Below are 12,724 nucleotides of genomic sequence, written 5' to 3'. Positions count from 1 at the left end.
TGTAGGAATTTAAGTTTATTCTACTGTTGCACTCATTGTAAGAGCATTGGCTCAATGCCTAAAATGCCAAATGTAAATGTACACATATTCCCCTGTGCAAAGATCCACATTGAATACAAGTAATAAAATGTAATAAATGTAATAAAACTTGCTCTAATTGTATTGTTATCAATGTACTGTGCAGCTTCTTGTCCCAAAACTGACTGTGGGTTAGATATCCCTTGGATCTTTATTAGATCTTTTACATAATAATACCCTGCATGCTGATTTATATGTAAACATAAATACATACATGTGTGTATAATATGCAGATTTCTGAGCTGCTGATAATCTGTACCTACACACCCTCTGGGTCTGGGGGGCCAGTGTGCTGTGACAGGGCTTGTTGGGTGTCCCATAGCCCCTATGTGGGACCCCCCCCACCCCCACCCCTCCCTCTTGTGAATGCGGGTGGCATGAGGGTGGCATGATAGCCGAATGGTTAGTGAGCCTCGAGCAAAGACACTTAACTCCTACCTGCTACCAAAGGTGAGAAGACAATTTCCCCTTTGTGATATTAAATCAGTTTTATCAGTTTATTATGTCATCGATGTTGCTGCTGGTTGTTTTCCTCTGTTCGTACAATATGGAATAAGAAAATAACACGGAGCAAAGCTTGTGTATGCCTGTATGTGTGTGTGTGTGTGTGTGTGTGTGTGTGTGTGTGTGTGTGGGTGTGCAGATGTCATGCCTTGACCACTGAGGGGCGTCGTTACTGCGGTTTGACGGCTCCTCCACGGCAGCGCGTTGAGCTGGACCCAGTCGGGCTGATCGTCGGGCGGGCTGAGCGCCGAGAGCAGAGCAGGCGGAGGCAGAGAGAGAGAGAGAGAGAGAGAGACAGAGAGAGAGGGAGAGAGAGAGAGAGAGAGAGAGAGGGAGCGCTGCAATTTGATGGGCGGGAGGAAAGGCAGGGCCCAAAGGCACTGCGGCCAGGAAGCGGCTCCGATTTCAGGGGGTGGGGTGGGGGCGGCGGGGGGTTAGTGACACCCACTGGAGTGAAGGAGGAGGGCAGTGTGTGGAGACGTAAGGAGGAGGAAAAAAAAAAAAAAACATAGTAAACCTGACAAAGCGTCTGAGAAACAGTACCAGGACTGTCGGCGGAGTGGGGAAGAAGAAGAAGAAGATCGCTAAAGACGCTCTTTGGGAGGGAACCGTATACACATTGATGGATTTTTATGTCATTTTGCATCGGACATCTATCCTCCTGTACCTTTTAAAATCGCGTTCCTCCTCCTTACAAGTTGCCAGCTTTCCGTTTTAGTGGAGAAGTGCGCTGCCCCGGGAACAACTGGACATGTTTTGCGCCCGAGAAGAAACTTGGTGACGGGGAGGAAAGTTTCGTTGTGGGGGAGCAGCGGTATGGTTTTCCGAGCTGTTTTCGAAGGATAACGCGAGTAAAGTCGGATTTCTTTGCATGGCATCGGACTACCCTGCCCCTCGGCTGTGGAATATGCGCCCCGATCTGAGTTGATGCCGGCTGATTGTGGAATAGTAAGCTGAGAAAAGGCAGCGCTTCGCAGTTTTTTGGTGCATTGGGGAGTTGGAGACATTCCTCCCTCTGGATTCAGCCCATGCACTCTCCTCCCTTATCGGTGCATGCCAAAACAGATCTCCACGATTTTAGTCCTCCCTGGTAAGTGTTTATTCTGTTTTTACAATAAAACTTAGCTGGGGGAAAGTCGAGGCTTCCATAGGATCTGCCCAAATGATCTGTCAGATTTCGGCTGTCACGACAAATATGGGAATAGTTGAATGCTTTGCTCCTTTCGGTGTTGTCCTGTTTTTAGTTTAGACTGCATTTCTTTATTTGGCCTATTTTACTTTACAGTAGAGTACAGTAGAGTTTTCTAATTAAGCATTTATTTGGAGACTTTGCTGAAGTCTGCAGAATATGCAGAGTTTGTCAGTGAAATTGGTTATTTGGAAAAAACAAAAACAAAAAAAAAACTATTTGGCAATTTGTGATCCAAGACTAAAATATTATTGTTTCGTGTTTAATTTAGATATCGTTTTTAAAGTCATAACTCCTATTAGATTCATAACTTTATTTGGAAACATGCCTATATGTCATCACTCCAGTGAAGCCAGCCCTTATTTATTTTGTCACTTGAATACGAAGGTGAAAAAACTAAACAGCATCTTGCATCATCAGTTTAGGGCCCATTAACAAGTGTCTTAGTTATTTATTACTTTGCTTAATTTTCTACATTGCATTTATGGTGCCAATTATCCCGTGACCGCAGTTGTTTTTTCACTGCTTGGTGCCGGAGCCCTAAATCACTGAGCAGCTCCAAATGAGCCCCCATTGTGGAAAAGCCAACTGATTTGAATTTCAATAGGAATTCAATCAGTGCCAAGAAATTTCATTCAAAGCCTGGTTGAAATGAAGGCTGTGGTAATCTATGGAGGCAAAGCCCTCATGTGTCCAAGTGTCATGTCGACAGCAACATGCTAAAAGAGGCAGGTTGCAATGAAGAGCATTAAATCACCTCTTAAAACCTATTTTCATGCATTTGCTTTCATGTGATATCTTTTATTCTATTGTTTTTCAATATGATATGTTTTTTACCATCTGTTCTTGTCTTCTTCATATTGTGTCTTCTTGTTTTTAACTGTTTTTATTTATTTTATGAGTATTATGTTTGGGTTTATTTGATAGTTGTAAACTCCGTTTTTACAAAAGTCTTATAGGCTACACATTAAGTTGATCAATATTATTATTAAACGGATCTAGTTTTCTGGTTGATTTTGGTGTCTATTTACTCTTTTTTTAGACAGTTTTTAGACAGCGGGCACTGGTTGACTGGTGTACTGATGTGTTTACTAACCATTAATAATTCATAGGTCTGCGCTAGTCACTTTATAGAAATAGTTGCCTAAATTGCAAATACAAACCTGTGCATTTCTCTTAATATAATCAGTTCAATTACGCGCATCATGAAAATTCATGGATCCATCCCGACATCATGTGCGCGTCCACGCCGCCCTGAGCCCGTGTAGCCCCAGAGGGGGGGGGGGGGGGGGGGGGGCATTAGGGAGATAAACCAGGATGTGGACATGTTTTAAAATGTGCCCTCTACAAGTCAAATTACATGTATCTTTGCGGTAAAACCAATCGATATCTCCAGCTGGAGCAGAAGGAGCGCAGGGAAGCGTGACTTCAGCAAACCTCCAGAGACAGTTCAGTGGGGTTGAACCGCAGCTGTCTGGCCAATAGATCGGCGTGTGTTCCCCAATATTGCAATACAGCATTTCAATTAAAGCCTACTTATTCTCGTAATCAAGTTACTCTAAATTGGAAATGCAATAAGCGCTCCCAGCGAATACAATTAACACAAATGGGAAGCGGGCAACAGGTTTGGCGCATCTGTTGCGCACGGCGATATAAGTGATGTCCCCCTAAGCCAAAATGATGCCATATTGGCTGATCTCTGATCGGTTCTATATGCCAGAGATATTTTCCAAACAAGTTATGACTCACCACCTGATAATACGTTTTATGTGCCATTCAGAAGACAAATTAGAAGCACTGTAGCCTAATTGTAATATGCCTAGAGTAAAATGACACAGATTATGCTTATGTTCATATTGAGCATTATGCCACACCAGATTTGTGTGATATTACATTTTAGCAAAAATACAAAAGAAAATCTAGTTTTTGAATTGTATTTCAGAATTATGACTCTTAAACCTAATGTAGCGTGGGACACATCAAACATGAAGCATAGGGCACCAGAAACAGGCAGCCTCTGTTAATGGGTAAATCTGACAATATATTATAATGTATACAGCTATAGATCAGAAGCGTGCAGTGTGGCTGTGTGTTGGCTGTCAGTGCCTCACAGCTTCGGTATGTCTGTGGCACGGCTTGTTTGACAGCATTTTGAAACATGGACACAGTCGCTCTCTCTCACTTTCTCTCACTTCATCTAGTGTCATTGTGTCCAAAGTAAATGAAAGAAAAGCGGCACAGCGCAGAACACAGCAGATGTTCTGTGGAATCGGAAAGTAATTTTATTGTACTGATGTATGTTCCTCTTTCTGTTCTTGCTTCCTCTGCAAAACTCCCATCTCTATTCTCACTTCTTCCTGCCTCTTCCATCATCACTCCACCACTGCTTTCCCGTCCTCTCTCTCTCTCTCTCTCTCGCTCCATCTCTCGCAGCCCAGGTGATTGGGTGAATTCCAGTGAGTGACAGGCCGACCAGGCAGCAGTTGATGGTTGGGCGGAGTCCCTCAGATGGGATCAGTGTCCAGGGGGAGGCGGAGGAGGGGGGTATGGGGAGCGCTGGCCCCCACTAAGGGGATGGCCTCGTGGGCCTGGCTGCTGGCCGCCGTCCTGCTGTCCCTGCTGTCCGTCAGCGTGGCCCGGCCGCCCCTCACCGCCACCAAGGAGGAGGAGGCCACTCTGGAACCTGAAGGTAAGCAAGTGGGAGGGGATGACAGCCTGGGAGGGAGAGCAAGGGCGGGGGGGGGGCTATTTGTTGATCCTGTTTTCCTCAGAGAGCGGGTTGAATAGGGTTTGTTATCCCCTTTTAACCTACCGCTACTACTGGAGTAGTCGTAGGTAGTGATGCTGTGATCAATAAAGAAATGGGTAAACTCTGATCTCCAGTCAGTGGTCACCTGATCATATACGACACACCACCACTGAAAATCAATAATGCTTTCACACAGGCGTATGCATTTTTTCCCCTTAAAGACCCTATCCTTATATAACTTGCAGTATGAGGTATACTATGAATTTAGGTCACAGAGATATATGTGAGGTTAAAAAAGGTGAATAAACTCTTGTGCAAATAAAAAGGTAAACTGAGTTTAGCTGTGTTTACCCTGGCAGTAGGAATAGTCTTATTTCTACTGTTTCACCTTTGAAGATAGTCCAGTGATAGAATAGTATAGGACTGATTCTGATCTGAGGTTTCACCGTCTCCACTGATACTGTCTCCACCTACAGTATAAAAAAAATGAATGGGGGGTCTCCTTGAGGTGTAAAGCATTTGGGAACCTCTGCTCTTAGATTACATCCCTCTTATCCATTTAAGCCTTGCTGAAAATCAAACAAACAAGCGAGAATGGAATTCACGCAGGTTTTAGTGGGGGGAGAAGATAATGTTCCCAATAAACAAAAGGGAAACAACTAACCTTGGCATGGCGAGCCTCTTGTGTGAGGCGTGTGATTCACAACTGGCTGCTATTGTTTTGTTTTTGTGTTCCTTGCCGATACTCGCGTTAGTTTAGGGTATTCCTGAGTGATAAAGGCAGGTTTGTGACCCCGCATGAGAGGACGAGGGAGGGCTGTGAAGCAGGGTGGGACAGTGTTTATGCTGGCACCGCTCTCATGCCCAGCTTGCCTGGAAAGAAACAGAGGGAGGGAGGGAGGGAGGGAAAGACTGAGCAAGATTCAGAGCTTTGCATTGTTTCTTCAAGTCACGACTGCCTGTTTCTTGCAAACGTGCACCACTTTCTGGGAAGTTTGTGAATTAAAACCGTTTGAAGCCAGAGTTTTCTTTTAATTTGCATTGTGAAAACCTTCTCGGCTTTGTGAAAGGCCTTCTTCTATAGCGTAGACAATGGTTTTTTTTTTTTTTTTTTTTGAGGCCTCTCCGTCTTCTTGTGTCTCCAGTCTTGGAGTCTGGTCAGAGACGAGCTAATTAGAGTTGTTGTGATGGATGGTAAGTCACATTCCAAAGCCTTTTGTTCCCAGGCTTTAATCAACATGCTAATTGTAAGTTGGGCCAACAACAGAGCATCACTTTTTTAAGCCACCTTCCCCCCCTCTCTCTCTCTACACACACACACACACACACACTCATCCCCTTCTCCTGCCCTTTGCCCTCGAGGTCGGGCGTCGCTCTTACTTACCTTGATGAGGGGCCACCTCAGCTCTGCTCTCTTGTTGTTGTTTTGTTGTTCTGTCTCAGACCTCTTGGCTCCAAGCCGCTGGGTTCGGAGCCCACTAGATACTATGCTACACAGCCACAGAGAAAATGGGGGGAGGGTGCAAGGGGAAGACAGACAGAGAGAGAGAGACAGAGAGAGAGAGAGAGAGAGAGTTTTCCAGCGGTTATCCAATCCTCCAGGAAAGTTCTAAGAGGATTTGCGCATATTTGACTTCTCCTTTAGATGGAGAGATTACGGAGCGCCGGGGAGCGGTGAAGTCATGTGACTGGGGATTAAGTGGCTAGACCCGGGGGTCACATGATGAGGGATCAACAGGGCGCAGGCTGGAGGCTCGCCGAGAACCCGGCCCGCTTATCTGATCCCCAGTCAGTTTCCCCCTCTGCACATGACAAACACAGACCGAGAGCGCCGGCTCCTCGCTGCAGCTCACGCGCGATCGAATCAGTGTCCAGTTCGCTCACAGTCTACTTCAAAATGAATGCTTGAAATGGGACGGTGAGACAGATCGGCTGGTCCCGCCCTCTCTGCCCTAATGACCCCCCCCTGCAGAGATGTTTGGGATTCCCACCCCCACCCCCCCTCCCCTTCCTCCCACCTCTCTGCCCTGCAGCCGCTGTCATACCGCTGCCTGTGTATGGGAGCAGTGATTGCTGTAGATCCACCAGATTGCATATCAATGCTGTCTCCATAGAGCCTGAGCCTGCACCCCTGGTGGCCCTGCTAGTTTGTTTACCTGTGGCTGCTGTAACTGTAGAAGTGGAGCGAGTGCGCCGGTAAAGGCCTCCACAACAGGCCCATTGTTGTCGGCGTAGCCACTTAGTATCTATGGGAGTGTTTACCTTGTCCCGGCGCTCTCCGTTTGCACAGTGATTAAAATACTCAGACTGAGCGGAATAACAATGGTACCAAACACAGGAGGTGTGTGTGTGTGTGTGTGTGTGTTCTTAACACTGGTATCCTCTGCTCTGCGGTCTGTTCAGGCCCCTACCACGTATAATGATGAATAAATGTGACGCCAGGCACGTTGGAACGCAGGCTAAATGTCAGTGCAGCTGACAAAAGTCGACTCATGGTTTGGCTGTACTTCACTGTACTGCATGCCAAACTCTATTCTTCAAAACTGCTACGGTCAGCATAGAGACAAACACTGCAAACAGTGGAGTAGTTAAATAAATAAAGGCTAAATCATGTCTTAGAAGTGAACTTTTTCTGCTCAAGGAAAGAATGGGTGCTCAGTAACAAAACACCAGGGGGATCCCTTGTCTAGAATGGGTCATGAGTGCAGTATGAAATCATTCCTGCCTTGTCACATCTATAGTTTTTCTTACTTTCTAAAGTGTACTGATTCCTACCAGCGATCATTCTTATTAAGTTTCCATTGGTATACCTTAACTAACAGGCTACATATGCTTGTTTTAATCCGCTGATGTAAAACAGAGCAGCAGTTGGGATAGCCTTTATTTCATAAAGAGTTATGATGATGGACTGCTAATTAAGATACAGTTTGCAGTACGCTGTTGGGTGTGTGTGTGTGTGTGGAGGAGGGACAGTCAAGGAGCTTGCAGGCTTATTACCTATCTGTAACACTGTGGTATCTACACAGTGGGAGTCAGGCTGTAAAAGTATAAAAGTGTCAGCTGGCCGGTTAATGACATGGTGTGTGTGCATCTGTGTGTGTGGCGATGGCAATGGAAGTGAACTCTCCCTCTAAACAAATGCAGTGTGTCGGGCCAGCAGTGTGACCAGGGGGCAGTTAGCCTGAATAGGCCGCCTCCTCACAATGACATTTATTAGCCTGCCGTTGGCTGGTGTTGATCTTGAGGTGTGTGTGTGTCGTTGGCTGTGTGTGTGTGTGTGTGTGTGTGTGTGTGTGTGTGTGGACTGTTATTTGCCTTGGCTGATGCACCCAGAAAATGCCTTGTCACTCCACCGTTCAGTCTCCCACCTGTCTGATAAGAGGCTGGGAAGAGCTGCTACCTGTGCCAGCTTGTGCCTCTGTGGCAGGAGGCAGAGAGGAATGGAAGAGAAAGTAAAAAAAAAAAATAAAGCTCGGTGCACACTTGTAGCTCCGATGCAAAAATGGTGATCAAATTACTCCTAATACAAACTTTTGGGATTTTTTGGAGCTACAGGGGTGTGTGACCACGTTTTTTTACCAGGTAAATTTAACTTGAGTGCATATTTTCTTGCTAGACTAGTTAGAGTGTTTAGGTTGACAGATCAGCCCCAGGTCTGATAGGTCACAGGTTTGATCCCGGCATCAGCTTTAGGTCCTGTAGATGTGTTTTTGTGCAAGACACTCAACCCCCTACCTGCTCGCTCCTCTGGATAAAAGTGCCACTAAACATGTAAATGCATACGTCCAACTTTTTTTTACCCTTTTATTCTGAGCGATACAAAACTTTCTCCATAAGCCATAAGTAAGGAATCAGGAATAGAACAGGAGTCTCTCTGTGGGTCTTGTGACTCTACTCTTAAGGTCATCAAGGCTTAACCCTGCAGGATGGATGCAGATAAGGAGTGACTGGGGGGGGGGGGGGGGGGGGGTTGCAGGGGTCAGGCTGGGGTCCAGGGAATGCCTTGATGGGGGTGGGTAGGGTGTGGGACCCCAAACCGGAGGGGCCGTTGCCATGGATGCCAGCGGGAGCCAGTTGGCGGAGCGGCTCCTTTGTCATAACAAAAAAAAAAATAAAAAAAAGCTGAAGGGGGATTTGAATGTGAAAGGACACGAAAGGAGGGAGAGACAAAAAAAAGGGGGCAGCAAAGTCCTGGGATTTGCCTGCGTGAGGAGGATACAGAGGGAAGAGGAGAGGGAAAAGGAGGCATAAGAAGGGCAGCAGAGATAATGTGATTTGGCAGCGTGTGTGTGTGTGTGTGTGTGTGTGTGTTTGCATGCATGCTGAGTGTGTGCCTTCAAGATGGTAGTCAGTGCATTTGGTCCACCTATCCTGTTGTGGAGAACGCAACAGGGGAGAGATGGGAAGAATAGACTTGCAGCTACATGAGCTTCTGTTGCAGAAGTAGATTCATAAGATCTGTTATGTGAGAAAGACTCACAGACAGACAGGCAGACAGACAGGCGTTTGTGAGAATTGGTTGCCGCATTTTGCCGCAGAAGAAGACTCAGTGAAGACTAATTACTGCCAGCCCAGACGGTGCGAATGAGGAAGACGAGAGAGCGAAGGAGAGCGGGAGATAGGAGAGAGAGAGAGAGAGAGAGAGAGAGAGAGAGACAGAGGTGTGTGAGTAGACAGCCTGAATCTGTCACACCTGATAGACACATTGATAGTAGCTGTCACTGGAGATAGAGAGGGGGAGAGAGAGAGAGGGAGAGAGAGAGAGTAGGGAGTAGTTTTTATATGAAATGGAGAGTGGTTCAATAGAGGGGAGGGAAAACGATAGCGATGTAGAAAGAGAGAGGGGAGAAGAGAAAGCTGTTTGGTAGAAATTGAGCGAGCGCGCGTGTGTGTGTGTGTGTGTGTGTGTGTGTGGTTCTCCCTCCCCCTCCTGTGGTGCAGAGGAGGATGAAACTTTGCAGGGATGAAAAATCTGCAGTGAAGTGTTTCAACTCTTCAGTCTGCATCCCTGGACACTTGGAAAACACTCCTGAAATGGAGCAGTGAGCAAGGTGTGTGTGTGTGTGTGTGGGCCTGTATCTGCCAGCCTCTGTACACACGTGTTTGTCGACGCCTGCATTTGTTTACACAGTTCCATTCGCAGTGGCTGTTGCCGCATTCGTTGAGCATGTGTGTGTGTGTGTGTGTGTGTGTGTGTGGAGGAGTTTCCCATGAACAATCGGGCATGCTGGAGGTGTCAACAGGTTTGGGATGGGGTCGGGGTTAGGTCAGCAGGGTCATGGGGGTGGAGGAGGGGGCAGGAGAGAGAGAGAGAGAGAGAGAGGGGGGAAGGGGAGGTGGAAGAGAGAGATGAAGGAGGAGGAGGAGGAGGAGTTGACGGAGGGGGACAGATGGACACAGCGGAGATAAGAAAACGATGAAGGCAGAACTAACACGTGCGTGCTTTCTTAAATAAGACCCGCCATTTGGAGAGATTCTATTCCTTTCCTTTCCTTCCCTTCCCTTCCCTTTTTTCCCCCTCCATCTTCCTTCCCTCCAGGTTTCCTTCAGCCAGACTTCTCCTTCTAGTGTAACCTGCACACACACACACACACCTCACACACTCACATATCCATGATCCACGATGATGCATGGTACTTGTCAAACTATAAGGATATCCCTTCTCAGTGTATCCCGGATCGGTTTTCTACGAAGCACCTCAGAGGCCCCCTTTTCTCTCGTATGTGCTGACGGACAGTGCAGCCTGTGTGTGTGTGTGTGTGTGTGTGTTGTTCCAGGTGTTGCGTTGCTAAGACAGCCTCATGGAGGGCCCCCCCCCCCCGACCCCCCACCCCCCGACCCCCATCTTGAAGTTGTCCATGCCTGCTGTAGCTTTCTAACTGAGGCCCAGGCTCTTTCGGGGCCCAGTAGCTCCCTCCATAGGCTTTAATCGAACAATGGAGGGAAAGACAGAGTCAGTCAGTAATGCAAAAGTATGTCGTAAAAACAACAAAGGTGGCGGAGACAGCTCCCATCAATCAGCACAGGAGCTCCGCCCCTCACCAGACCACACACACACTCTGTCCCGGCAGGGGAGGGAGGGGTTAATTATTTCCGGAACGAAGGAAAGAGAGAAAAAAAAAAAAAATGACAATACCGGAACTGTACCTGTGTGTGTCTATGTGCCCAGGGGGAACGTTTAGAGGTTTGCGCACATGCTCCGTCCGCTGGCTAGAGGCGGAATGACTTTCCCTTCCTGCCGAGACCGGTGTGTGTGTGTGTATATATGTAACACACACACACACACACACACACACACACACACACAGCAACACACAATGGGGGTGGGATGTTTTTGGAGAGGTGCATTGAAGTACAGGAAAGGCTGGGAGTGCCGCTGCCTCTGTAATTATTGCTATCAGCCTTCAGCTAAACGCTGTATGTGCACCTACATCGCTGGCTTTTCCATACGCTTTTCCATTGTTGCTAGTACCCCCTCAAATCTTTTTAATCCCTCTCAGTTCAGCCCCTTTCCTGCAGAGGAACACACACACACACAGACACACACACACATTTTTGCACGCACATTTTTGCACCGCAATAAAAAGGGAAACTTGGAATTCCTCCCAGTTTTTTTCACAATAAAGGGTTTTACGGAGTGTTAGGATCTATCTACGTTTGAGTTGGGAGAATGTACAGATTTGTGTGTGTGTGTGTGTGCCTCCATGTGTGTGTGTGTGTGTGTGTGCAAGAGCCTCAGGCTGACCGGAATTGGCTTCACTATATCCAGCAAAAGCCAACTTATATTTCTGGCAGGTTTTCCCCCCCACTTGCTCAAGGTTCAGTCGTAGTCCAGATTTTGCACGGACGTGGTGGATGAAATCCCAAGTAGAACTGCAGCCTCAGCTTCGGAGCCGACTTTGATAGATTGGACGCTCACCTAGTCGACAGACACGCTTCTCTCCACACAGTTGTACAAGTCAGAGGACACTGTGTACACACATGCGCTCACAGGAGGACTTGGAGCGTCTCCCAGAAGAGACGGTTTTATGCGCTCTGGAGTCGAGGCGAGTTTCTTGCTCTCTGCCTTTTGGCCGGCAGATCCTGCGCAAGGGGCTGAAACTAGATTCTCCATGGCCCGCCGTTACGAAAGAGAGAGGAAGGAGAGAGAGAGAGAGAGAGAGAGAGAGAGATGGAAAACAGAAGAGGCAGGCTACAGGCAGGTCAAGGTTTTCGAAGCTTAGGCACACTGTCAAAAGCAAGAGAGGAGAAGAGAGCGTCCCACCCCACCCCCACCCCCTCACCCGCCAACCCACCCACCCTCACAACCGCTTCCGTTCTAGACCTTTCTGGCTGCTTTCCTTTCTGATGGGCAAGACGTACTGGAGTTTTATTACCTTTTTTTGTTCTTTTTTTATTCTGCGGAGATCTGTCTGTACTGCTCCTACTCACCCACCCACGCACACACACACACACACACTGGCTGCTTGGCATCTCTGCTGAAAGGGAGGAGGAGGAGGAGGAGGAGGAGGGGGGCACTGTCTATCAGCGCAATGACGTTCAACCCTCACCAGCTCGCAAAGCATCGATTGTTTTTATTTTTTTTTTGTCTTTACACACTCTGCTCTGGCTGTAACTGCATGCTCTGAATCTGTAAATGCCAATCACACTGTACACTTGATAACAGAACAGCGGTACTTTCTGACTGGGGGATTGTGATAACAACTATGTCGGTGTAGCGGTTAAAAGCAATGGGCCTCCTCTTTTCTATATTGCTCCTCCTGCATACGTTGATTCAAGTGCATCCATTGGGGGTTATGTGGTGTTTTTTTATTTCTTACACTATGGCTTGTTTCTTCCTCTCCCACCTCTCTCCTTTCCTCCTCCTTCTTGCACCCTTTCCCATCTTTCCACCCATCCGCCCCTCCCTCCCCTCCTCCCCATTCGCTCTGCAGAGGCGTCGAACAAATACCAAATCTCTAAGCCCACGGTGTGCTCGGTGCACCCGGGGGAGGTGCTGAAGCTGAGCTGCCCTCTGCCGGCGGCGGGGACCATCACCTGGACCAAAGACGGCAGCTCGCTGGGCGCCAACAACCGCACGCTGATAGAGCAGGAGGTGCTGCAGATCCGCGATGCCACGCCCAAGGACTCGGGCCTGTACGCCTGCACCAGCGTGGGCAGGGACACGGTCTGCTTCATAGTGAACGTCACAGGTGAGTCAGGCA

General features: G+C 47.8%; 1 protein-coding gene across 2 annotated transcripts in view; it reads left to right on the top strand.

Moving 5' to 3' along the window:
• The first annotated feature begins 1,087 nt into the window (after nucleotides 1-1,087).
• fgfr2 (fibroblast growth factor receptor 2) overlaps nucleotides 1,088-12,724 on the top strand; it is a 42,614-nt gene continuing 30,977 nt past the window's right edge. For both annotated transcript variants that reach the window (XM_071922594.2, XM_071922595.2), the window contains exons 1-3: nucleotides 1,088-1,672; nucleotides 4,205-4,460; nucleotides 12,455-12,712. In XM_071922594.2, coding sequence (XP_071778695.1) covers nucleotides 4,280-4,460; nucleotides 12,455-12,712 — 439 coding nt within the window. In that variant the 5' untranslated portion in view covers nucleotides 1,088-1,672; nucleotides 4,205-4,279. The remainder of the gene's footprint in view (nucleotides 1,673-4,204; nucleotides 4,461-12,454; nucleotides 12,713-12,724) is intronic.

The sequence above is a fragment of the Centroberyx gerrardi genome, chromosome 15 (assembly GCF_048128805.1).
Source record: "Centroberyx gerrardi isolate f3 chromosome 15, fCenGer3.hap1.cur.20231027, whole genome shotgun sequence".
Classification (NCBI taxonomy): domain Eukaryota; kingdom Metazoa; phylum Chordata; class Actinopteri; order Beryciformes; family Berycidae; genus Centroberyx; species Centroberyx gerrardi.
The sequence above is the reverse complement of the archived record's forward strand: the minus strand, read 5'-3'. Positions and strand labels throughout refer to the sequence as shown.